The sequence below is a fragment of the Syngnathus floridae genome, chromosome 4, assembly GCF_059516105.1.
Source record: "Syngnathus floridae isolate MCC-2025c chromosome 4, RoL_Sflo_1.0, whole genome shotgun sequence".
In the NCBI taxonomy this organism is placed as follows: domain Eukaryota; kingdom Metazoa; phylum Chordata; class Actinopteri; order Syngnathiformes; family Syngnathidae; genus Syngnathus; species Syngnathus floridae.
Genome location: NC_142416.1, coordinates 3,510,507 through 3,536,148, shown reverse-complemented (window position 1 = coordinate 3,536,148; position 25,642 = coordinate 3,510,507). Strand labels below are relative to the sequence as shown.

The 25,642-nt window shown below is 43.0% G+C and overlaps 1 protein-coding gene across 5 annotated transcripts in view; it reads right to left on the bottom strand.

The window, feature by feature from the left end:
- The window catches only part of galnt7 (UDP-N-acetyl-alpha-D-galactosamine: polypeptide N-acetylgalactosaminyltransferase 7), a 288,442-nt gene that overhangs the window by 241,724 nt on the left and 21,076 nt on the right, over nucleotides 1–25,642 (bottom strand). For 4 of the 5 annotated variants that reach the window (XM_088372323.1, XM_088372324.1, XM_088372325.1 and 1 more), the window contains exons 2-4: nucleotides 13,149–13,260; nucleotides 9,482–9,526; nucleotides 117–435 (exon numbers count right to left, since the gene is read on the bottom strand). In XM_088372323.1, coding sequence (XP_088228449.1) covers nucleotides 117–435; nucleotides 9,482–9,526; nucleotides 13,149–13,260 — 476 coding nt within the window. The remainder of the gene's footprint in view (nucleotides 1–116; nucleotides 436–9,481; nucleotides 9,527–13,148; nucleotides 13,261–25,642) is intronic. The other variant, XM_088372322.1, reaches the window with a different exon arrangement.

Sequence of the window (25,642 nt, the reverse complement as noted above, 5' to 3'; positions counted from 1 at the left end):
TGGAAATAATTTGCACATCACGGTATTATATTTTCACTCAACAATCCCAATTCAGTGGAGTTTGGGTTTGTAATAGTATTGCAGCATAAAAACACAGAATGAGTAACAATACTTACTCTTCATGGCGTATATCTCGAATGGTCCTGTCCAATGATATCATATCACTCGCAACCATGTTGAAGCCAAACTCTTTGATGGATGCATGGATGGCTTCTTTGTATTCTGGGCCCAGAACAAATGGCTTAGCTCCTTCTCCTAGGCCACCCGGAAAACCTAGAGGCTCAGGTTCTTTGGGTTCAAAGTTTCCGAGAACTCCTTTCTTGAGGATGGGGGCATTGTAATTGTGCACGTTGGGTCGAAACGTTGCATACTGTTGCTGGATGGCCTGCTTCTCATTTGGATGCACCTTGGGAGTCTGCACATGGTTGCCCCATCCTGAAGATAAAACCAAAAAAACATGTCAAATTATTACCAAATCTCAAACATTGAATTAACAAAAGCAATATTTGTTCTTATAAATGAGCAAAATTATCAAAAAGGGATGGGCAATACGGATTTGAAAATATTTCAATAAATGAATTCAATGATTTATTTAAATTGAATTAATGTCATTTACAGTATCTCACAAAAGTGAGTACACCTCTCTCATTTGTGCAATGTTTTAATTATATCTTGTCACGTACAACGCTGAAGAAATGACACTTTGAGAATGCTATGTAGTCACTGTAGAGCTTGGATAGCAAAGTAAATGTAATATTACTTCAAAGTAACTCGAAATACAGCAATTAATCTGTAAAATGCTGTCAACTAAAGTAAGTACACCCCAACTGAAAATATCAAAATTGGACCCAAATGTCAATATTTTGTGTGGCCACCATTATTTTCCAGCACCGCCGTGACCCTTTTTAGGCATAGAGTTCACAAGAGCTTCACAGGTCGCCGCTGGAAACTTCTTCCATGATGACATCACAGAGCTGGTGGATGTTGGAGAACTTGCGCTCCTCCACCTTCCATTTGAGGATGCCCCACAGATGTTTAATAGGGTTTAGGTCTGGGGACATGCTCTGCCAGTCCATCACCTTCACCCTCAGCTTATTTAGGAAGACAGTGGGCGTCTTGGAGGTGTGCTTGGGGTCGTTATCGTGTTGGAATACTGCTCCGCGGCCCAGTTTACGGAGGGGGGGATCATGCTCTGCTTTAGTACTCCACAGTACATGTTGGCATTCATTGTTCCCTCAATCAACTGTAAATCCCCAGTGCCAGCAGCACTCATACAGCCCCAGACCATGACGCTCCCACCACCATGGTTGACTGTAGGCAAAGTCAAAGTCAAAGTCTGCTTTATTGTCAATTTCTTCACATGCCAAGACACACAGAGATCGAAATTATGTTCCCACTATCCCACGGTGACAAGACATATTTCACAATGTACATACAACTAAACAACACAAGAAAAATCAAACAAGAAGGCACAATCAATGAATAAATAAGAGTGATGAATAAATAATAAATAAACAAATAGCCAAATTTGAGTTGGCTCTCAAAATCCAACCCTAACGACCCCGTCGTGAGAGGTGGTAACAGGTCAAGCTGGCAAATAGGGCAATGGTAAAGCTCATGGGCCAATCACCCATGTAGTGGATTTAAAAACTATTACAGAAACATTGATGAAGAAAAAGAAACCCCACAACCTAGGAGATGTAGACTCTTCAAGCATACAAGCTGAAGAGGAAATGAAGCCGCATACTGAAACCCATTTGAACAGGGTGCGGTGGAATCTGCCATCCCCTAGGAAACCGACCAACATAGCCACCTGGAACATCAGGACCATGTTCGCAGCAGGGAAAACAACAGTCATTGCTGGAGAGATGAGAAGATACAAGGTTTCCATTCTTGGCCTGTGCGAAACCACATGGACCCAGACAGGTGAAGTCAAACTAGTCAGTGGCGAGTACATTTTCTACTCTGGACATGCAGAGGAAGCAGCACCACACACAGAAGGAGTGGCACTCATGCTCTCCAAAGAAGCACAACAGGCCCTCATCAGTTGGGAGCCCATCAGCTCAAGAATTATCACTGCAAGATTCCAAACCACCCATAAAAGAATCAACCTTCAAATCATACAGTGCTATGCACCTACCAACAATGCAGAGGAGGAAATGAAGGATAATTTCTATAACCAACTACAACATCTACTCCAGTCCAGGAAGGAAAAAGACCTAACCTTACTCATGGGCGACATGAATGCCAAGGAGGGAAACAACAACAATGGATACGAACTGGCCATGGGAAGACATGGACTTGGCACCATGAACGAAAATGGGGAAAGATTTTCAGACGTAGTATGTGCTGACACCAACCTGGTCATAGGAGCCACCATATTCCCCCATAAACCCATTCATAAAGCCACTTGGATATCTCCCGACCACACTACCGAAAACCAGATTGACCACGTATGCATCAACCGTAAGTTCAGACGGTCTCTCCTGGATGTGAGAGTAAAGAGGGGGGCAGACGCTGGATCAGACCACCACCTACTGGCTGCAAAACTCCAACTCAAGCTAAAGCGCCGCAATACCCCTGCTGGGAACAGAACAAAGTACAACATCCAGCTCTTCCAGGACATTGGAACAACTGAGCTGTATAAAACCACCCTCCAGAACAGGTTTCAAGCCCTGCAAGAACAACCAGTGAAAGAATACTGGAACAGCCTGAAAAGTGTATGGAAGGAGACCTGTCTAGAAGTTTTAGGGAAAAGGACAACAAACCATAAACCTTGGCTGTCAACAGAAACCTGGAAAAAAATAAAAGAAAGGAGGGCCAAAAAGGATACACTGAACAAATGCAAGACACGAGCGAGAAAGGCCGCAGCCCACAAGGACTACGAGGAAGCAAACAAGGAAGTAAGGAAAAGTGCCAAACGGGACAAGAAAAACTACATTGAGGCACTGGCTAAAGAAGCACAGGAAGCAGCAGCACAAAACAATCTCAAGGAACTTTACATGACCACCAGGAAACTAGCTGGGAAGTTCAGACAGAACAACACACAAATCCGGAATAAAGAGGGACGACTCCTCACCACCAAGGAGGAACAACACCAAAGGTGGACAGAGCATTTCAGCGAGCTGTTGAATAAACCACCGCCCGACCAAGTAATAGAGATCTCACCAGCAGCACACCAACTCAAAATCAATTGCGCCCCCCCAACAAGATCTGAGGTAAAGAGGGCTATCATGATGCTCCGAAGTGGCAAAGCCACAGGGCCAGATGAAATCTCAGCAGAGGCCCTGCAGGCGGATGTTGAAACTACAACCACCATGCTCCACACACTCATCAGGAAAATATGGGAGGAGGAAGAAAACATACCAGCAGACTGGAAAGATGGGCTTATTACTGTCATCCCCAAAAAAGGAGACCTTAGAGACTGCAACAACTACAGAGGCATTATTATGCTATCAACACCGAGCAAAGTGCTAAGCCGCATCATCTTAGAAAGACTACGGAAAGGGGTTGACGAGGAGCTGGTTTCAGAAGTGGAAGACCATGTATTGACCAAATTGCTACCCTTAGGATCATCATAGAACAATCGAGAGAATGGAACACCCCAGCTTACGTAAATTTCATAGACTTCGAAAAGGTGTTTGATAGCGTAGACCGGAAGCTATTATGGAGCTTAATGGAATACCCCATAAGTTCATCAACATCATCAAAAGCTCATATCAGGACATGCAGTGCCAAGTGCTGCACCAGGGACCAACACAGAAAACATTCACCGTGCTCACTGGAGTGAAACAGGGATGTCTACTTTCCCCCTTTCTATTCCTCCTATGCATTGACTGGATCATGAAACAAACTACCCACAATAAAAAGACAGGTATCCAATGGACTTTGACAGAACAACTAGAAGACCTGGACTTTCCTTACGATATTGCTCTACTCCCATACAGCCACCAACAGATACAGGAGAAAACTCAACTACTCGAAAAAAGAGCAGCTGGACTGGGACTAAAAATAAACAGAGCAAAAACCAAAGTAATGCGAGTAAACAACAAAAACAGAAACCCCATTAACCTCAGGGGCTGCCCACTGGAAGAGGTAGACAAATTCACATACCTAGGAAGTGTAATTGCAGTGGACGGTGGAACGGAGGAAGATGTGAAATCAAGAATAGGGAAAGCAAGAACAGCATTCAACATATTAGAAAAGATCTGGAAAACCAAAACCATTTCACTCAATACTAAACTCAAAATCTTCAACTCCAACATCAAAACAGTGCTGCTATATGAAACATGGAGCACCACCAAACACATCACAGCTAAACTGCAAACCTTTACAAACCACTGCCTAAGACGCATCCTTAGGATCTTCTGGCCCAACCGCATCAGCAACACCAACCTATGGGACCGCACCAAACAAGAAACAATAGAGATACAGGTTTTGAGGAGGAAGTGGAGCTGGATAGGACATATCCTGAGAAAAAACAACATCGCTATAACCAAGCAGTCGTTAACATGGAACTCACAAGGCAAAAGAAGCAGAGGGAGACCCAAAAACATCTGGAGAAGGAGCACAGAGCTGGATGTCAAGAAGATGGGACTGTCGTGGAAACAACTGGAGAAAATGGCACAAGACAGAGGAGGGTGGAAACTCTTCATTGATGGCCTATGTTCCGAAAGGAATGGAAGGGCTTAAAGAAGAAAAAGAAGAAGAAACAAACAACACAACAAATAAGCGCAGGACGCTACGCAGAAGGGGGAAGAAAGTTCAAGATCCTAACAGCCTGGAGAATGAAGCTGTTGGTGAGTCTGGCGGTGCGGGAGCGCAGGCTCCTGTACCTCTTCCCAGAGTGCAGAAGATCAAACAAAGAGTGAGCGGGGTGACTCACATCACTTGTGGTCGCCTTGCGGGCGAGATGGGAAGCGTAAATGCCCTTCAGTGAGGGGAGTGGAGCACCAATAATCTTACCAGCCGTGTTTACTATGCACTGCAGGGCTTTCATGTTGTATTCAATGCAGCTACCACCCCAGACAGCGATACAACTGGAGAGGACGCTCTCAATGGTGCCACGGTAGAATGTAGTCATGACGGCCGGAGGAGCACTTGCTCGCCTGAGTTTCTCCAGGAAGTACAGACGGCGCTGAGCTTTCTTTGCCAGTGACGCGGTGTTGGCCGACCAGGAGAGGTCCTCACTGATGTGCACCTCCAGGAATTTGGTGCTGCTCACCCTCTCCACCACAGCACCGTTGATGGTCAGTGTTGGGTGAGACCCTTCCGGAAGTCAACAACAATTTCCTTGGTCTTGTTGACGTTCAGCAGGAGATTGTTGTACCTGCACCACGCGGTCAGAAGGTCAACCTCTAACCTGTACTGACTCTTGTCGCCCTTGGTGATGAGACCCACCAGAGTCGTGTCGTCAGCAAACTTCACTATGCGGTTGTCGCTATAGGACGCAGTGCAGTCATGCGTCAGCAGGGTGAAGAGCAATGGACTGAGCACACAGCCTTGGGGGGTACCCGTGCTCAGCGTGATGCTGGCGGAGATTTTGTCGCCAACACGTACCACCTGAGGCCTCTGACAGAGGAAGTCCAGTAGCCAAAGAGGTAGGTACTGAGGCCCAGCTTGTCAAGTTTGCAAATGAGTTTTTGTGGCACAATGGTGTTGAAGGCAAAACTGAAGTCCACAAACAGCAATCTCACATACGAGTCCCTACTCTACAGGTGGGAGAGGGCCGAGTGGAGGGCAGAGCAGATGGCATCCTCAGAGGACCGTGTGGCTCGGTACGCAAACTGGAAGGGATCTATGGTGGGGGGGTGAGAATGGATATGATGTGCTCCAAGACAAGCCGCTCAAAGCACTTCATGATGATGGGCGTCAGTGCCAAGGGGTGGTAGTCATTGAAGCAGGACCTACCAGGCTTCTTTGGCACAGGTACGATGGTGGCAGCCTTGAAACACGAAGGGACGATGGCCTGCTGCAGGGAAATGTTAAAGATGTCCGTGAAGACACCCGTCAGCTCCCCAGCGCAGTCTTTCAGCGCTCGACCTGGGATGTTGTCAGGAACCGCCGCCTTACGGGTGTTGATAGCAGCAAGTGCCCTCCTCACGCTGTCGGCAGAGAGGCACAGGGGCTGCTTGTGTGGAGGGGGAGGGGTCTTACGCGGGCAAGTGCTGTTCTGAGCGTCGAAGTGAGCAAAGAATCGGTTGAGATCGTTGAGCAGACGGACGTCGCCCTCACAGCTCTTCGGCGCGGGCTTGTAGTCCGTGATGGTCTGAATGCCCTGCCAAAGGCTCCATGCGTCCCTGCTGTCCTTGAAGTGGGTGGTAATCTTGCAAGAGAATGCCCTTTTCGCTTCCTTGATGCCCCAGGACAGGTCGGCCCTAGCTGCCCTCAAGCCAGCCTCATCCCCCGCTCTGAAGGCTTCGTCCCTGGCCCTCAGCAGCCTGGGGACAGCCCCCGTCAGCCATGGCTTCAAGTGAGCCCGAGTGACGATGGACTTCGAGTGAGTCACATCATCAATGCACTTCGAGATGTAAGAGGAAACAGAGTCAGTATACTCCTCTATGTCTGTCCGATCGTTGCAAGTGGCCGCTTAAACATGTCCCGGTCAGTAGTGCCAAAGCAGTCTCGAAGCGCATCAGAGGCACCCTCAGGCCACACCCGTACCCGCTTGCGAACCGGCCTGGATGCCTTCATCCTTTGTCTGTATGCAGGCAAAAGCATAACGGTGAGCTGGTCAATAAGTCCAAGATGGGGAGGGGGGCGGCCTTGAAAGCTCCTTTATGTGTAGAGTAGACCAGGTCCAGGAAGCTGTCACCACGTGTTGGAAAATTAACATGCTGGTGAAGCCTCGTAAAAACAGACTTCAGGTTAGCATGATTAAAGTCCCTAGCAAAGATGGTGAAACCGTCAGGGTGCGCCGTCTGTTGTTCACTGACAGCCTAGTACAGTTCACTAAGAGCCGCGATCCTGTCGCCTTCGATGTTGGAAGGCGGGATGTATACCGCGACAAGCAGAATCGCAGTAAATTCCCTCGGCAGGTCCAAAGGACGGCACTTAATGACCACAAACTCCGCCAGCGGCGAGCAGTGCCTGCATAGCACTACGGAGTCCCGGCACCAATCGTCACGGACGTAGACGCATATTCCACCTCCTCGCGACTTTCCCCCTCTCACAATGGCACGGTCCGCCCGATAGCACGCTAGCCGCTCCAGATGCACAGCAGAGTCCGGAATGCTGACAGTCAACCAGGTCTCAGTGAACACGAGCACACAGCAGTTACGCACTGTCCGGTTTGTGGATCTCAGCAGGCAAACGTAATCCATCTTGTTGTCCAGTGAACGAACATTCGCCAGAAGAATGGAAGGCACGGCCGGGCGAGCTGGGTTGGCCGCCAGCCTGGCCCGGACGCCTCCGCGCTTGCCCCTCTTCTGCCTCCTCGCACACCGCTTCCGACGCATTCCAACCGGGGGAGGAATAGCAGGCGAGTCCGTCGACGCTCCAGGACGGAGCAGTCCGAGCGCCTTTAATATCTTTGCATCAAAGTCCAGAATGCCACAAAACCCACTTTTGCCAATGTCGAGCAGAACCTGCCTGCTGTACTTGACAAGACACACTTCTTCACCTGGTTGCCACCACACACGCTGGACTTAGTCTGCTTGTCTTCAGGATATGGGTTACTAGAACCATAGGCCTGTGGTCTGATGAGACCAAGATAAACATATTTGGTTCAGATGGTGTTAAGGGTTAAAAGGGTTACAGTGGAGCTGGAAAATAATGGCAGCCACACAAAATATTGACATTTGGGTCCATTTTTGACATTTTCAGTTGGGGTGTACTCACTTTTGCTGCCAGCATTTTACACATTCATTGTTGTGTTTTGAGTTACTTTGAAGTAACAATACATTTACTTTGCTATCCAAGCTCTACAGTGACTATTTAACATTGTCTCAAAGTGTCATTTCGTCAGTGTTGTCCAATGACAAGACATAATTAAAACATTGCAGAAATGAGAGTGTACTCACTTTTGTGAGATACTGTATATATCATATAATTTTTTATACATAATTTTTTCAGCTGTTGAACTGTGCCTGTCACGACTCGTCCCCGGTCATCCTACAACGTGTCCATGTTGTCATGGTTTCTGTCCGCGTCTCTGTGTACTCGCCCCTCCCCTCCTGTGTCTGCCAACGATCAGTGTAATCACAGTCACCTGCCTCTCATTACCTGTCGTGTCTTTAAGTCCTGTCTGCCTCTCACTCCGCTGTCGGATTGTTCTCGTCTGTCGTCTCTTGTCTCCAGTCTCTGGTGGTTTCTGTTCCTGTCTGCGATTCGGTCTGTCTGCTCGCCCTCATCTTCCCTTCCAACTCCCTTTTCCCTCAATAAGCCCTGGTCCAAGCTGCATTTGGTCGCCCTGGCTCCATTCCATCCGTAACATTACCAAAACAGCAGCATTGTTTAGATTACAGTATTAGCACACTGTCAGCACACACTGTAAACAGGAGGGATATGTTAGGGGTGATAGATTAGTTTGATCCTATGCTCATGAAGGAATGTAACCTGTAATAATTAACCAAACGTATCCTGTCTTACCAAAGTAGTAGAACAAAGTGTTAAGATCCTTTGAACTGATTGACCAGCTGCAGAGGAAGCAATCAAAGTTGTTCTGTTTACACAACATCATAACCCCCCCCCTGCTATGATTTGACCAGAGGCCAGCGGTTCACCCCCATCCCATCCACTCTCACCCCCACCCTGTTTCTCTCAATAAATATGCTCTTGCAGAGGCCTGAGTCAGACTTCGTTCGATCATTGCTGTATGCACAATGACAAATGACCTCTCCACTTGCAAGTGCTTAAAGGGCATACTATCTCCTGTGTGGTTCTTGCAAAATAAGTTAGAGTGAGCACCACTCTAACAGTAGATACTGATCAAATTTGTCCAGACCTACAGAGGCAAATTTGACCTTCAAATCTGCATGTCTTCGACTGTTTTGGTGTCCATCATTGGCACCAACTCAAGAAACTATTCAGTAACAGACAATGTCTCATCAACTCCACGAATAAATAAGGCCAGTTGTGCCATGTCTATGATGTCGGTGCTCTCGTCAATTGCAACGGAAAATGCAATAGATGACTTGACTCTCATTTTCAATTGGCTGTCTGAATCTGCTGATAGGTCCGAAATCCTCTGCTATAGTATTCCTCGTCAGGCTAATATTAGTAAAAGCTTGTCGCTTCTCGGGACATACAAGTTCAGCCGCCTTCATCATGCATCGTTTAACAAAGTCACCATCGGAATACGGCTTTGATGCTAATGCTATTTTGCTGGCAATCAGGTAGCTGGCTTTTACCGCTGCTTCACTGACTTGTCGGCTCCGGATGAAAATTGACTGCTGTTTTCTCAGACCTGCCTGAGCGGCTTGTCATGGAGCACATCAAGTCCGTTCTCCCCCCCACCATTGACCCTTTCCAGTTTGCGTACCGTGCCAAGCGGTCCTCTGAGGATGCCATCTGCTCTGCACTCCACCTGGAGAGAAAGGACTCATATGTGAGGTTGCTGTTTGTGGACTTCAGCTCTGCCTTCAACACCATTGTGCCGCAGCGTCTCATCTGCAAACTCGATGAGCTGTGCCTCAGTTCCTCCATCTGCAACTGGCTACTGGACTTCCTCTGTCAGAGGCCTCAGGTGGTGCGTGTTGGCGACAAAATCTCCGCCAGCATCACGCTGAGCACGGGGGCCCCCCAGGGGTGCGTGCTCAGTCCATTGCTCTTCACCCTGCTGAACCATGACTGCACTGCGACCTACAGCGACAACCGCATAGTGAAGTTTGCTGACAACACGACTCTGGTGGGTCTCATCACGAAGGGCGATGAGACTCGGTACAGGGTGGGAGTTGACCTTCTGACCACGTGGTGCAGGGACAACAACCTCCTGCTGAACGTCAATAAGACCAAGGAAATCGTTGTTGACTTCCGGAAGGGTCACACAACACACCTGCCGCTGATCATCAACGGAGCTGTGGTGGAGAGGGTGAGCTGCACCAAGTTCCTGGGGGTGCACATCAGTGAGGACCTCTCCTGGTCCGCAAACACCTCGTCACTGGCGAAGAAAGCACAGCGCCGCCTGTACTTCCTGCGGAAGCTCAGGCGTGCATGTGCTCCTCAGGCAGTCTTGTCTACATTCTACCGTGGCACCATTGAGAGCGTCCTCACCAGTTGCATCGCTGTCTGGGGTGGTAACTGCACTGAACAGAACTTGAAGGCCCTGCAGCGCATTCTGAATACGGCTGGTAAGATTATTGGTGCTTCGCTCCCCTCCCTGAAGGACATTTACACCTCCCATCTCGCCCGCAAAGCAACCTCGATTGCCAGAGATGTGAGTCACCCGGCTCACTCTTTGTTTGACCTTCTGCCCTCTGGGAAGAGGTACAGGAGCCTGCGCTCCCGCACCACCAGACTCGCCAACAGCTTCTTTCTCCAGGCTGTTAGGGCCCTGAACTCGCTACCCCCTTCTGCGTAGCGTGCGGCACTGTTGCACTATTTTCGGGAATGTCTGCTGTACACGCACTTGCTCCTTTTTTTTTTGCTCCTCTTATTTATTTATTTATTTGTTGTGTTATTTATTCAGCGCGCTTTGTTATACTTGTTTACTTGTTTGTCTGTTGTGAGCCATGTCTTGTCACCGTGGGATAGGGGGGAACGAAATTTCGGTTTCTTTGTGTGTCTTTGGCATGTGGAGAAATTGACAATAAAGCTGACTTTGACTTTGAAAAAAAAAAAAAATTCGTTGATCTTATCTCTTCTCAATTGTCCTTGCAAGTCGTCATAATTTTCACTGTGAAGAGTCTTGTAGTGGCGTTGAATATTATATTCCTTCAATACTGACACTTGTTGCAAACACACAAAGCACTAAGGTTTTCCGTGCTTATCTATAAATAAATAGGATGTGGCCCATTTTTCATTGAAAATTCTACACTCCGTATCTACTTTTCTCCGTTTGGATAATGACATTTTGGCTAATGAGGGTGTAGGGGAGGGGTAGAGACCAGGGTAGAAACAACGTCGTAACAAGCAGCAATTGGCGCATCGCTACCGTCTGCTGTGTTGGGTCTGTCTTCTCTGATCAGAACATTGTTGTCTTCTACTCTGATCAAAACAGTGTGCCCCATAGCGGATAATCCATGAATTGCATATTATTAAAACTATTAATTCCGTGTCTTTTATGCATTTTTTCACTTTTAAATTATCCTGATCAAACCTTCTTGCAGGCCGGTTCCGGCCCACGGGCCATATGTTTGACACCACTATAATAGACAGTTTTTGCATGATTTAAATGAGGCAAAATAACATCCTTTGTCTTTTGAGTATATTGTTATAATCATTTGTTTCAGATGTACTGTAATTATTTTCTGTATAACAATTAAATTTGGTGTTCAAAAAGTATTCTTTCAAACTTGAGTCGTGAAAAAGAGGGGGTCATCTTATAATCAGGGTCGTCTTATATTCGGGCCATCACGGTATATATACTCTATACTAGGCATGCTATACTAGGATGGGGTGTGAGTTCAATTTCAACTCCGGGCCTCCCTGTGTGGAGTTTCATGTTCTCCCCGTGCCTGCGTGGGTTTTCTACAGGTACTCGAGTTTCCTCCCACATCCTCAAAACATGTTTGGTGGGCCGATTGAGTACCCCAAATTGTCCAAAGTTGTGAGTGTGGATGATTGTTCGTCTCTGTGTGCCCTGCGGTTGGCTGGCAACAGGTTCACCTACCACCTACTGCCCGATGACAGCTGGGATAGGCTCCAGCATACATATACACACACACACACACACACACACACACACACACACACGCCCACACCCGCGCGCGCGCACGCTCACGCACGCACGCTGGATGAAGCTTATATGTGACGTATTAGAGACAAAACACCAGGAATATGTGTGGTTCTTTGTGCTATCAATCGGTAAACAATGGGGGGAGTCCTATCATCTACGTCACGGTACCACGTGATCCAGAATGTAGCGGTTCATGACAAGGGCGGGGAAGATCAAGAAATACACACAAATTGACTGCGTTTGGCTCACGAATGCAATTTTATTTCAAATTCTATAATATTATTTGGATACAGGTGAATATAATCGAACATTCTGAGTGGTTTTTAGAGCATATTAAAGGTGCCTTTACATACACTTTAAACATATCTATAGCAGACAAACACAATGATATTTGAAAAGTGAAATGAAGTTTATTGTGAGTGATGTGAGTCACCCCGCTCACTCTTTGTTTGATCTTCTGCCCTCTGGGAAGAGGTACAGAAGCCTGGGCTCCCGCACCACCAGACTCACCAACAGCTTCATACTCCAGGCTATTTGGATCCTGAACTCTCTCCCCACTCTCCCCCTCCACCCTCAGCTGCATAACGTCCTGCCCTTTTGGGCCACGATGGCTGCCTTGCACTATTCCTCCTGTACTTTTGCGCTATATACTGACTGTCTGCTGTATGCACAATTCCTCCATTTCAACCATGTTGCTCTTATTTATTCATTGCTCTTATTTATTCATTGCATGTGCCTTCTTATTTTTACTTTTTGTATTGTTTACTTGAATGTTTTGTTTGTCTGTGGACCAATTGGGTGTAATATGTCTTGTCACCGTGGGATAGTAGGAAACGCAATTTCAATCTCTTTGTCTTGACATGTGAAGAAATTGACAATAAAGCAGACTTTGACTTTGAATATTTAGTAGATTCTCCATTTGCAGAAATAACAGCCTCTAAACGCTTCCTATAGATTCCAATGAGAGTCTTGATTCAGGTTGAAGGTATGCAACTGGCCACATTCAATACCCTGAATAGAAGTGAGGGTTACTAACCTGTAGTTTTTATTTCGTTCCAAATTTCAAATTTGTTTGCCGCGTTCTTTCTTAACTTTCACTTTTTTAATTTCCAACTGAGGACCATGGTCTCAGATTTGGAGGTGCTGATTTTTATCCCAACAGCTTCAAACCGGCCTTGGCCATCTCTTACTGGGAATGATTCTGATTTTCTACCAGCAATGCGAACCAAACTCTGGCATCGGTGATAGACAGGGATATGTTTGAAAGCAAGCATACAATATCAACCAAATTGATAAATTGATACTATCTCACCATGCTTCAGTATGGTTGAGTTGAGGTCAACTTCAATACCTTCCACGTGTGGCCAGGGTATTACAGGCTTAAAATGGTATACCTGGTCTCCCTGGGGCAGTAATGCATCTACCTGTAATAGATAGATATGAAAATCATAATTAGGCTTTTGATTTATACTCAAATCTACACAAAACAGCATACACACATCTCTGTTCAAAAGGTTTTTGTGATATATAAACATGAGAATGAGACAAATCATTCAAACCTTTTTTTTATCATTATTGTAACTAATCAACTTAAATTGGGCACCTGTAAAATACAGATAAACGTAACTCATCACCCTGGCCACATGATACCAGGGATACTACACTTATTTAGTCAATTTATACAGTAAAAAAGTTAACATTTTGTCAACTAATTAATTCAATAACAATTATTTTTCATGAACAATTAACACCTTTAATAACACATTTTGCCACTTGAAGATGACATTACATGTGTCTCGGGATAAAGTAACAATCCTTCACTGCTCATGTAAAGTTCGGAAGCATGTTTGCCTGCCTGCCTTGTGACGTTGTTAACCATCAAGTCTCAAGCACGTAAGGGGGGTCATGCAAGTTAAGTGACTTGGTTGAAGCAAGTCAGAAGTCAAGTCATAAAATGGTGTGTAATGCTGCATGAGTAGTGCAACTGTAAAAATTAATTATACATTTAAATCTCTAAAGAATGACATTAAAAAAACAAGAATGCATGTTTTTTTTATACAAACGTTTATGAGTGGCACACTGTTGATGTGGCGATAGATACTGATATTCCATATTTTCACGTTCAAAAGGTGCCCTGTAATAAAAGGCGCAGTCTCAGTTGTGTGCCATGACTGTGTTTAACACACACATAGGGCGCAAGGGCTCATAGGGCGTGAGTTTTATATATACAATCCACAACCACACTTACCCCTTTAACGTTCTCATGGCGCTCTCAACTACGTCCGCCTTACAACAACACACACACACACGGGGCGCACTGTAAATCCACGCCCACACTTCCCCCGTAAACATTCTCATGGCAACAACAACACACACACAAGCATACAAGTGTGCGTATTTAAAAATGAAACGGGAGCAAAACTGAGTTTGGGCTTCCCATTTTTATTACCGTATTTAGAAATGAAGCGGGAGCAAAACTGAGTTTGGGCTTCACATTTTTATTACCGGAAATGGTCATCAATTAAACCCATCAAAGTCCTTATCCTCTGTTTCCGAATTGAACAGCAGCGCTAAATCTCCAACTTACATGCCAGGTTCACTTTCTTCACTGTAAGAGTCACTTTCCGTGCCGAGTGTCCCTTCGGATATGATGCCGGCTTTTACGAAAGCTCGAACAACAGTGCCAGCAGACATGTTAGCATGGTAGCAAGCTCGGTTTTCATTTGCTTCACTTGTTTTTTCACATTGGCTGTGAGATGGGCACGCATAGTGCCACAGATCAACAGCGATGGTGATGCGTGGAAAAAAACACCTGGTCTCCTTACATATGTTTGTGTGTAAATGTATAGATAACTAGAAAATGCAATTTCTGGGGAAATTGCGTGTGAAGGTGAAGACTTTGAATAACTTCTTAGGGAATGATGCCGAATGATGTTGAAATGAGTTGAATTACTTGAGAAATGTGGAAAATAGAAGTGTAAAACAAAATTCTGGATAATTTGTGGTGAAAATTTGTAAATTTTGGGAAGTGGGAAGTGGAATACGTAGGAAAATAATGAACAGTTGAAAGTTAGCACGGGTTGAATCAGTTGAAAAATGTAGAATTTAGATTTGAAAATGAAATTTTGGAGAATTTGGTTGAATTTCAAATTTGAAAGTTTGGAATTTTTGGGAAGTGGGAAGTTGTGTAATAGGTAGAAAAAAGATATACGGTTTAAAGTTGGAATGGGTTGAATCGGTTGAAAAATGTAGAAATTAGAATAGAAAAACGAAATTTTGGAGAATTAGGTTGAATTTCAAATTTGGAATTTTTGGTACGTGGGAAGTTGTGGAAAAGGTAGGCAAAAGATGAACAGTTGAATGTTGGAATGGGTAGAATTTGTTGAAAAATGTAGAAATTAGAGTAGAAAAACGAAATTTTGATAAATTTGGTTGAATTTCAAATTTGGAATTTTTGGTAAGGCAAAAGTTGAACAGTTGAAAGTTGGAATGGGTCCAATCGGTTGAAAAATGTAGAAATTAGAGTAAAAAAACAACATTTTGGAGAATTTGGTTGGATTTCAAATTTGAAAATGTGGAATTGTTTGTAAGTGTGAAGTTGTGGAATAGGTAGAAAAAAGATGAACAGTTGAAAGTTGGAATGGGTTGGATCGGTTGAAAAATGTAGAAATTAGAGTAGAAGAAAGAAATTTTGGAGAATTTGGTTGAATTTCAAATTTGAAAATTCTGAACTTTTTCGAAGTGGGAAGTTGTGGAATAGGTAGAAAAAAGATGAACAGTTGACAGTTTGAATGGGTTGAATCGGTTGAAAAATGTAGAAATTAGAGTAGAAAGACGAAATTTTGGAGATATTGGTTGAATTTCAAATTTGGAATTTTTGGTTAGTGGGAAGTTTTGGAATAGGTAGGCAAAAGATGAACAGTTCAAAGTCGGAATGGGTTGAATCGGTTGAAAAATGTAGAAATTAGAGTAGAAAGACTAAATTTTGGAGATATTGGTTGAATTTCAAATTTGGAATTTTTGGTTAGTCGGAAGTTGTGGAATAGAAAGGCAAAAGATGAACAGTTCAAAGTCGGAATGGGTTGAATCGGTTGAAAAATGTAGAAATTAGAGTAGAAAAACGAAATTTTGGAGAATTTGGTTGAATTTCAAATTTGGAGTTTCTGGTGAGTGGGAAGTTGTGGAACAGGTAGGTCAAAGATGAACAGTTGAGAGTTGGAATGGGTTGAATCGGTTGACAAATGTAGAAATTACATTAGAAAAATGAAATTTTGAAAAATTTGGTTGAATTTCAAATTTGGAATTTATGGTAAGTGGGAAGTTGTGGACTAGGTAGGCAAAATATGAACAGTTGAAAGTTGGAATGAGTTGAATCGGTTGAAAAATGTAGAAATTAGAGTGGAAAAACGAAATTTTGGAGAATCTGGTTGAATTTCAAATTTGGAATTTTTGGTAAGTGGAAAGTTGTGGAATAGGTAGGCAAAAGATGAACAGTTGAAAGTTGGAATGGGTAGAATCAGTTGAAAAATATAGAAATAAGAGAAGAACAACGACGTTTTGGAGAATTTGGTTGAATTTCAAATTTGAAAATTTGGAATTTTTGGTAGGTGAGACGATGAGAAAGATGAACATTTGAAAGTTGGAATGGGTTGAATCGGTTGAAAAATGTAGAAATTAGAGGTGAAAAACGAAATTTCGTGAAATTTTGTCGAAATTTTAAACGTGAAAACGTGAATTTTTTTAATTTGGCAATTTTGGGAATTTCGAGAATCATTTCGAATGCGGTCTGAATGTGCTGAATGATGTGAATTTAAAAGTGGAATGAAGTAAATGTGAAATGCCGAATCTGCTATTAAGAATGAATGGGGAAAAAATTGTCGTAAATTCGCGAATTTTGCGGAATCGGAAAATTTTCGGAACGAGAAAAATGGAAGCGCTCATCTCGTGAATATTTGGAATACGTCAAAAGTGGAACGGAGTGAATCGGATGAATTATGTGGAAGAAGAAGCGGGACAAAAAAGTGTGGAGAATAAAATATAATAACTAGAAAATGCAATTTCTGGAGAAATTGCGTGTGAAGGCGAATACTTTGAATCACTTCTTGGGGAATGATGCCGAATGATGTTGAAATTAGTTGAATTTCTTGAGAAATGTGGAAAATAGAAGTGTACTACAGAATTTTGGTGAATTTGGTTGAATTTCAAATTTGAAAGTTTGGAATTTTTGGTAAGTGGGAGATTGTGGAATAGGTAGGCAAAAGATGAACAGTTGAAAGTTGGAACGGGTTGAAACGGTTAAATAATGTAGAAGTTAGAGCAAATCTTGAATCCCCATAGAGAATGAGTGGGAATTAAAAGAAAAAACAATTGCGCCAAAATTTTTTGAAATTTGGAACAAAACGATAAAAAACGGCTTCAGGAGGTTCACTTTTGGGGTTAAAATGTTGAAACGGGTTCAATCGGACAATAAATGCAAAAGTTAGCGCCTAATGTAGCTATTTAGGGCAGTTAATGTTGAAATAAGGTCACTTCCGGTTTGATTTGGGTCACTTCCGGTCTATTTGGGTCACTTCCGGTTTGATAAGAGGCACTTCCGGTCTAGCTGAGGTCACTTCCGGTTTATTTGGGGTCACTTCCGGTTTAAAAAGGTCACTTCCGGTTTAAAAAGGTCACTTCCGGTTTGATTTGGGGTCACTTCCGGTTTACTTGAGGTCACTTCCGGTTCATTTGGGGTCACTTCCGGTTTGATTTGGGTCACTTCCGGTCTATTTGGGTCACTTCCGGTTTGATAAGAGGCACTTCCGGTCTAGCTGAGGTCACTTCCGGTTTATTTGGGGTCACTTCCGGTTTAAAAAGGTCACTTCCGGTTTAAAAAGGTCACTTCCGGTTTGATTTGGGGACACTTCCGGTTTACCTGAGGTCACTTCCTGTTTACCTAAGGTCACTTCCGGTTCGAATTGGGGCACTTCCGGTTCATTCTAGGTTCATTGGGAGCACTTCAGGGTCAATCCAAGATGGCCGCCACACTGGAAGTGGGGGTCAAGGGTTGAATTGTGTAAGCATAGTGGAAGTGGGGGTGAAGGGGTGAATATGGTAAGGATGAAGTGACCAAAGTGAATAAAGTTGGAATGGGTTGAATCGGTTGAAAAATGTAGAATTTAGAGTGAAAAAACGAAATTTTGTAGAATTTGGTGTGAATTTCAAAATAAAATTTTGGGAAATTTTGGTAAGTGGGAAGGTGTGGAATAGGTAGGCAAAAGATGAACAGTTGAAAGTTGGAATGGGTTGAATCGGTCAAAGAATGTAGAAATTAGAGGTGAAAAACCAAATTTTGTGAAATTTTGTCGAAATTTTTAACGTGAAAACGTGAAATTTTTGAATTTGGGAATTTTGGGAATGTCGAGAATCATTCCGAATGTGGTTTGAATGTGCTGAATGAGGTGAATTTAAAAGGGGAATGACGTAAATGTGAAATGTCGAATCTGCCATTGAGAATGAATGGGGAAAAATTTGTCGTAAATTCGCAAATTTTGCGAAATCGGAAAATTTTCGGAACGAGAAAAATGGAAGCGCTCATCTCGTGAATATTTGGAATACGTCAAAAGTGGAACGGAGTGAATCGGATGAATTATGTGGAAGAAGAAGCGGGACAAAAAAGTGGCGGGAATAAAATAGAAGAATAATAATAACTAGAAAATGCAATTTCTGGAGAAATTGCGTGTGAAGGCGAATACTTTGAATCACTTCTTGGGGAATGATGCCGAATGATGTTGAAATTAGTTGAATTTCTTGAGAAATGTGGAAAATAGAAGTGTACTACAGAATTCTGGTGAATTTGGTTGAATTTCAAATTTGAAAGTTTGGAATTTTTGGTAAGTGGGAGATTGTGGAATAGGTAGGCAAAAGATGAACAGTTGAAAGTTGGAACGGGTTGAAACGGTTAAATAATGTAGAAGTTAGAGCAAATCTTGAATCCCCATAGAGAATGAGTGGGAATTAAAAGAAAAAACAATTGCGCCAAAATTTTTTGAAATTTGGAACAAAACGATAAAAAACGGCTTCAGGAGGTTCACTTTTGGGGTTAAAATGTTGAAACGGGTTCAATCGGACAATAAATGCAAAAGTTAGCGCCTAATGTAGCTATTTAGGGCAGTTAATGTTGAAATAAGGTCACTTCCGGTTTGATTTGGGTCACTTCCGGTCTATTTGGGTCACTTCCGGTTTGATTAGAGGCACTTCCGGTCTAGCTGAGGTCACTTCCGGTTTATTTGGGGCCACTTCCGGCTTAAAAAGGTCACTTCCGGTTTGATTTGGGGTCACTTCCGGTTTGATTTGGGATCACTTCCGGTTTACCTGAGGTCACTTCCGGTTCATTCGGGGTCAATTCCGGTTTGATTTGGGGCACTTCCGGTTCATTCCGGGTTCATTGGGGCACTTTAGGGTCAATCCAAGATGGCCGCCACTCTGGAAGTGGGGGTCAAGGGTTGAATTGTGGAAGTGGGGGTGAAGGGGGTGAATATGGTAAGCATAAGGTGAACAAAGTGAATAAAGTTGGAATGGGTTGAATCGGTTGAAAAATGTAGAAATTAGAAGGGAAAAACTAAATTTTTGGAAATTTGGTGTGAATTTCAAAATTGAAAATTTGGAAATTTTGGTAAGTGGGAAGGTGTGGAATAGGTGGGCAAAAGATGAACAGTTGAAAGTTGGAACGAGTTGAATCGGTGGAAAAATGTAGAAAGTAGAAGTGAAAAACTAAATTTTGTGAAATTTTGCAAAATTTTGTGCAAATTTTAAAAGTGAAAACGTGAAATTTTTGAATTTGGCAAGTTTGGGAATGTCCCCAATGTGATTTGAATGTGTTGAAATAAGTGAATTTCAAACTGGAACAACAAAAACGTGAAATGTTGAATCTGCCATTAAGAATGAATGGGGAAAAAAATGCCACAAAATCGTGAATTTTGTGAAAACGGAAAATTTTTTGAACGAAAAAAATGTAAGCACCCATGTCATGAATATTTGGAATAAGTGAAAAGTGGAACGGAGTGAATCGGTTGAAGTATGTGGAAGTAGTTAACGGACAAAAAAGTGAGCGGAATAAGTAGAATAATAATAATAACTAGAATTGCAATTCCTGGAGAAATTGCGTGTGAAGGCGAAGACCTTCGCACTATTGTTATTCTACTTTTTTCGAAAAGAAAGACAGGAAAAATGAAAAAGGGCAATTAATGAATATAAATGATGATGAATAAAGTAAATGGGTAAAATGATGTGTTAAAATGATAAGCAGGAAAAATAAAAAGGGAAATAAATGATGACAAATGATGATGAATGAAATAAATGGGAAAAATAAGTGGTAAAAATAAAAAGGGAAATAAATAATGATAAATGATGATAAATAAAATAAATAGGAAAAATGATGAGTGGGAAAATATAAAGGGAAATAAATGATAAATTATGAATAAAATAAATGGGAAAATGACGAGAGTTACAAATGAAAAGCGTGAATAATGATAAGCGGGAAGAATTAAAGGAAATTAAATTATTATAAAATAAATGGGAAAATGACAAAAGTTACAAATGATAAACGATATAAATGATAAGCGGGAAGAATATAAAGGAAATCAAATTATTATTCAATAAATGGGAAAATGCTGAGAGTTACAAATGATCAGCATTAAAAATGATAAGCGGGAAGAATAAAAAGGAAAATAAATTATTATTAAAATAAATGGTAAAATGACAAGTTACAAATCGTAAGCGTTAAAAATATTAAGCAGTGAATAAAAAGGAAAAAAAGCAGTACCCGCAGTTGGAATCGAACTCACGCGGGGAAGTGGCCAGTGACCTGAAGGGCCCGCTTTACGAACTGAGCTATTTGGTTTGCTTTTTTGAAGTGGTGGAATTTGCTTAATATCAAGAATGTTCATGTTGAATGCGCCATTAAGAATGAATGCGTCATTTTACACCACAAATGTACTAATTATGCAAAAACGATAAATGTTTATGACGAAAATAACTGCAGCCAGTGTCGTGTGAGTTTGTGTAATGGTGAGACGCCAGATGTGACACGTGTAAAATTCGAACCCACGCGGGAAAGTGGCTCGTGTTGAAATCGCCATTAAGAATGAATGGGGATTTAAAAGTCACAAATTTGCTAATTACACAAAAACGGTAAATGTTATGAACAAATAAAATGGTAGCAAGCATGCCATGAATTTTTGGAATGTGTGAAAGTTTGAATGGGGTGAATCGGTTGAAGCATGTAGGACTAGTTAGGTGTCAAAAAAGTGGGAGGAATAAGTTGAATAATAATAATAATAATAATAATAATAATAATAAAGTAGAATAACAATGTGTGAAGGCCTTCGCCTTCACACAATAATAATAATAAAGGACAGCAATAACAATAGTGTGAAGGTCTTCACCTTCACACTAATAATAATAATAATAATAATAAAGTAGAATAACAATGTGTGAAGGCCTTCGCCTTCACACAATAAAGGACAGCAATAACAATAGTGTGAAGGTCTTCACCTTCACACTAATAAAGGACAGCAATAACAATAGTGTGAAGGTCTTCACCTTCACACTAATAAAGGACAGCAATAACAATAGTGTGAAGGTCTTCACCTTCACACTAATAAAGGACAGCAATAACAATAGTGTGAAGGTCTTCACCTTCACACTAATAACTAGAAAATGCAATTTCTGGAGAAATTGCGTGTGAAGGCGAATACTTTGAATCACTTCTTGGGGAATGATGCCGAATGATGTTGAAATGAGTTGAATTTCTTGAGAAATGTGGAAAATAGAAGTGTGATACTAAATTTTGGAGAATTTGGTTGAATTTCAAATTTGAAAGTTTGGAATTTTTGGTAAGTGGGAGGTTGTGGAATAGGTAGGCAAAAGATGAACAGTTGAAAGTTGGAACGGGTTGAAACGGTTAAATAATGTAGAAGTTAGAGCAAATCTTGAATCCCCATAGAGAATGAGTGGGAATTAAAAGAAAAAGCAATTGCGCCAAAATTTTTTGAAATTTGGAACAAAACGAAAAAAAACGGCTTCAGGAGGTTCACTTTTGGGGTTAAAATGTTGAAACGGGTTCAATCGGACAATAAACACAAAAGTTAGCGCCTAATGTAGCTATTTAGATCAGTTAATGCTGAAATAAGGTCACTTCCGGTCTATTTGAGTCACTTCCGGTCTGATAAGAGGCACTTCCGGTCTAGCTGAGGTCACTTCCGGTTTGATTTGGGGTCACTTCCGGTTTAAAAAGGTCACTTCCGGTTTAAAAAGGTCACTTCCGGTTTGATTTGGGGTCACTTCCGGTTTACCTGTGGTCACTTCCGGTTCATTTGGGGTCACTTCCGGTTTGATTTGGGTCACTTCCGGTCTATTTGGGTCACTTCCGGTTTGATTAGAGGCACTTCCGGTCTAGCTGAGGTTTCTTCCGGTTTATTTGGGGTCACTTCCGGTTTAAAAAGGTCACTTCCGGTTTGATTTGGGGTCACTTCTGGTTTACCTAAGGTCACTTCCGGTTCATTTGGGGTCACTTCCGGTTTGATTTGGGTCACTTCCGGTCTATTTGGGTCACGTCCGGTTTGATTAAAGGCACACCGGTCTAGCTGAGGTCACTTCCGGTTTAAAAAGGTCACATCCGGTTTAAAAATGTCACTTCCGGTTTGATTTAGGGTCACTTCCGGTTTACCTGAGGTCACTTCCTGTTTACCTAAGGTCACTTCCGGTTCGATTTGGGGCACTTCCGGTTCATTCTAGGTTCATTGGGAGCACTTCAGGGTCAATCCAAGATGGCCGCCACACTGGAAGTGGTGAATATTGTAAGCATAAGGTAAACAAAGTGAATAAAGTTGGAATGGGTTGAATCGGTTGAAAAATGTGGAAAAAAGTAGAAAAACGTAATTGTAGAGAATTTTTGGTAAGTGGAAAGTTGTGGAATAGGCAGGCAAAAGATGAACAGTTGAATGTTGGAACGGGTTGAATCGGTTAAAAAATGTAGAAGTGAGAGCAAATGTTGAATCCCCATAGAGAATGAATGGGAATTAAAAGATAAAGCAATTGCACCAAAATATTTTGAAATTTGGAACAAAATGAAAAAAAACAGCTTCAGGAGGTTCACTTTTGGGGTTAAAATGTTGAAACGGGTTCAATCGGACAAAAAATGCAAAAGTTAGCGACTAATGTAGCTATTTAGGGCAGTTAATGTTGAAATAAGGTCACTTCCGGGGTTATTTGGGTCACTTCCGGTCTATTTGGGTCACTTCCGGTTTGATTGGAGGCACTTCCGGTCTAGCTGAGGTCACTTCCGGTATATTTGGGGTCACTTCCGGTTTTAAAAGGTTACTTCCGGTTTGATTTGGGGTCACTTCCGGTTTCAAGAGGTCACTTCCGGTTTGATTTGGGGTCACTTCCTGTTTACCTGAGGTCACTTCTGGTTTGATTTGGGGCACTTCCGGTTCATTCTAGGTTCATTGGGAGCACATCAGGGTCAATCCAAGATGGCCGCCACACTGGAAGTGGGGGTCAAGGGTTGAATTGTGTAAGCATAGTGGAAGTGGGGGTGAAGGGGGTGAATATGGTAAGCATAAGGTGACCAAAGTGAATAAAGTTGGAATGGGTTGAATCGGTTGAAAAATGTAGAAATTAGAAGGGAAAAACTAAATTTTGGGAAAATTTGGTGTGAATTTCAAAATTGAAAATTTGGAAATTTTGGTAAGTGGGAAGGTGTGGAATAGGTAGGCAAAAAATGAACAGTTGAAAGTTGGAACGAGTTGAATCGGTGGAAAAATTTAGAAATTAGAAAAAAATTCCTCGGTGGCAAGGCCCCGGGGGTGGATGAGATCCGCCCGGAGTTCTTAAAGGCTCTGGATGTTGTGGGGCTGTCATGGCTGACACGCCTCTACAACATTGCGTGGACATCGGGGACAGTGCCTCTGGATTGGCAGACTGGGGTGGTGGTTCCCCTCTTTAAGAAGGGGGACCAGAAGGTGTGTTCCAATTACAGGGGAGTCACACTCCTCAGCCTCCCCGATAAGGTCTATTCAGGGGTCCCTCCTAAAGCTGCTGCCCCCGCGACCCGACCCCGGATAAGCGGAAGAAGATGGATGGATGGATGAATTTCCCCCAAAATGCGACTTGTACTCCGGAGCGACTAATTTTTTATTTTATTATTTATTTTTTTTATTGTGCATTTTATGGCTAATGCAACCTATATTCCGGAGCGACTAATAGTCCGAAAAAAAATGGTATATTCGGTTTGTGTGTGTGTGTGTATATATATATATATATATATAAATTAATTAGATGTGATGATTTCATTGAAGAGTTTGTCCTTAATGACTTGAGACATCAGGCCGTGAATGGCTTCAATGGTTGTCTTGCAGCTGTCCCGGGTGGCTTTGGCCAGCTTGTCCTTGGACTTCCTGTCGTGCGTGTCCAGGCATATATATATATATATATATATATATATATATATATATATATATATATATATATACCGTATTTGCCGGTGTATAGGTCGACTCGGTGTATAAGTCGACCCCCTGAAATTCGACGGGAAATTATGATTTTATGATATATCCTTTGTATAAGTCGAGCTCAATTGTTGCATTATATTAAACTTCAAAATTCAATCAGAAATATGCGAAATTTATTGACGAAATGTGTTCAAATTCCGGGAGGCCGTGCGCATGCGCAGTGGCCGGAAATAACTCCGGCCGAGCGGATCGGCTGTTTATAAGCACCGCGGAGGAGATCGCGGAGCCACATGCGACTTCCAGCGGCCGGCGAGCTCGCGCACGCCGCCCGGCACCAACGGGAGGCCGGAAATAGCTCCAAGCCGAACGGATCGGCACTTTATAAGCACCGCGGAGGAGATCGCGGACCCTCATTCGACTTCCAGCGGCCGGCGAGCTCGCGCACGCCGCCCGGCACATCCGGGAGGCCGTGCGCACGCGCCAAGTGGCCGAAAATAGCCCCTGCCGAGCGGATCGGCTGTTTATAAGCCCCGCGGAGGAGATCGCGGAGCTTCATTCGACTTCCAGCGGCCGGCGAGCTCGCGCACCCGCCCGGCACATCCGGGAGGCCGTGCGCACGCGCCAAGTGGCCGAAAATAGCCCCCGCCGAGCGGATCGGCTGTTTATAAGCACCGCGGAGGAGATCGCGGAGCCTCATTCGACTTCCAGCGGGCCGCGCACTCGCGCACGCCGCCCGGTTCAAATTTTCTAAGTGCAACGCACAATGAGATGCATGAGAAACGGCCTTGGTTACCATGACATTTGAAGCGATGAATACGAAGTTAAATTTTATGACTCGGTGTATAAGTCGAGGTCGATTTTTTGGTTGAAGTTGGGAAATTGTGTAAAATGTAAATAAAAACAAAATACAACGATTTGAAAATCCTTCTCAACCCATATTCAATTGAATACACTACAAAAACAACATATTTAATGTTCAAACTGATTAACTTAATTGTTTTTTGCCAAATGATAATCAACTTAGAATTTCGTGGTGCAACACATGCAGTAGAAGTTGGGAAAGGTGGCAAAAAATACTGAGAAAGCTGAGAAAAGCTCATCAAACACCTATTTGGAACATCCCACATGTGATCAGGCTAATTGGGAACAGGTGGGTAGCATGATTGGGTATAAAAGGAGCCTCCCCAAACATATTCAGTCATTCACAAGCAAGGATTGTGCAAGGTTCACCACTTTGTCCACAACTGCGTGAGAAAATAGTTGAACAGTTTAAGAATATTTCTCAAAGCAAAATTGCAAGGAATTTAGGGAT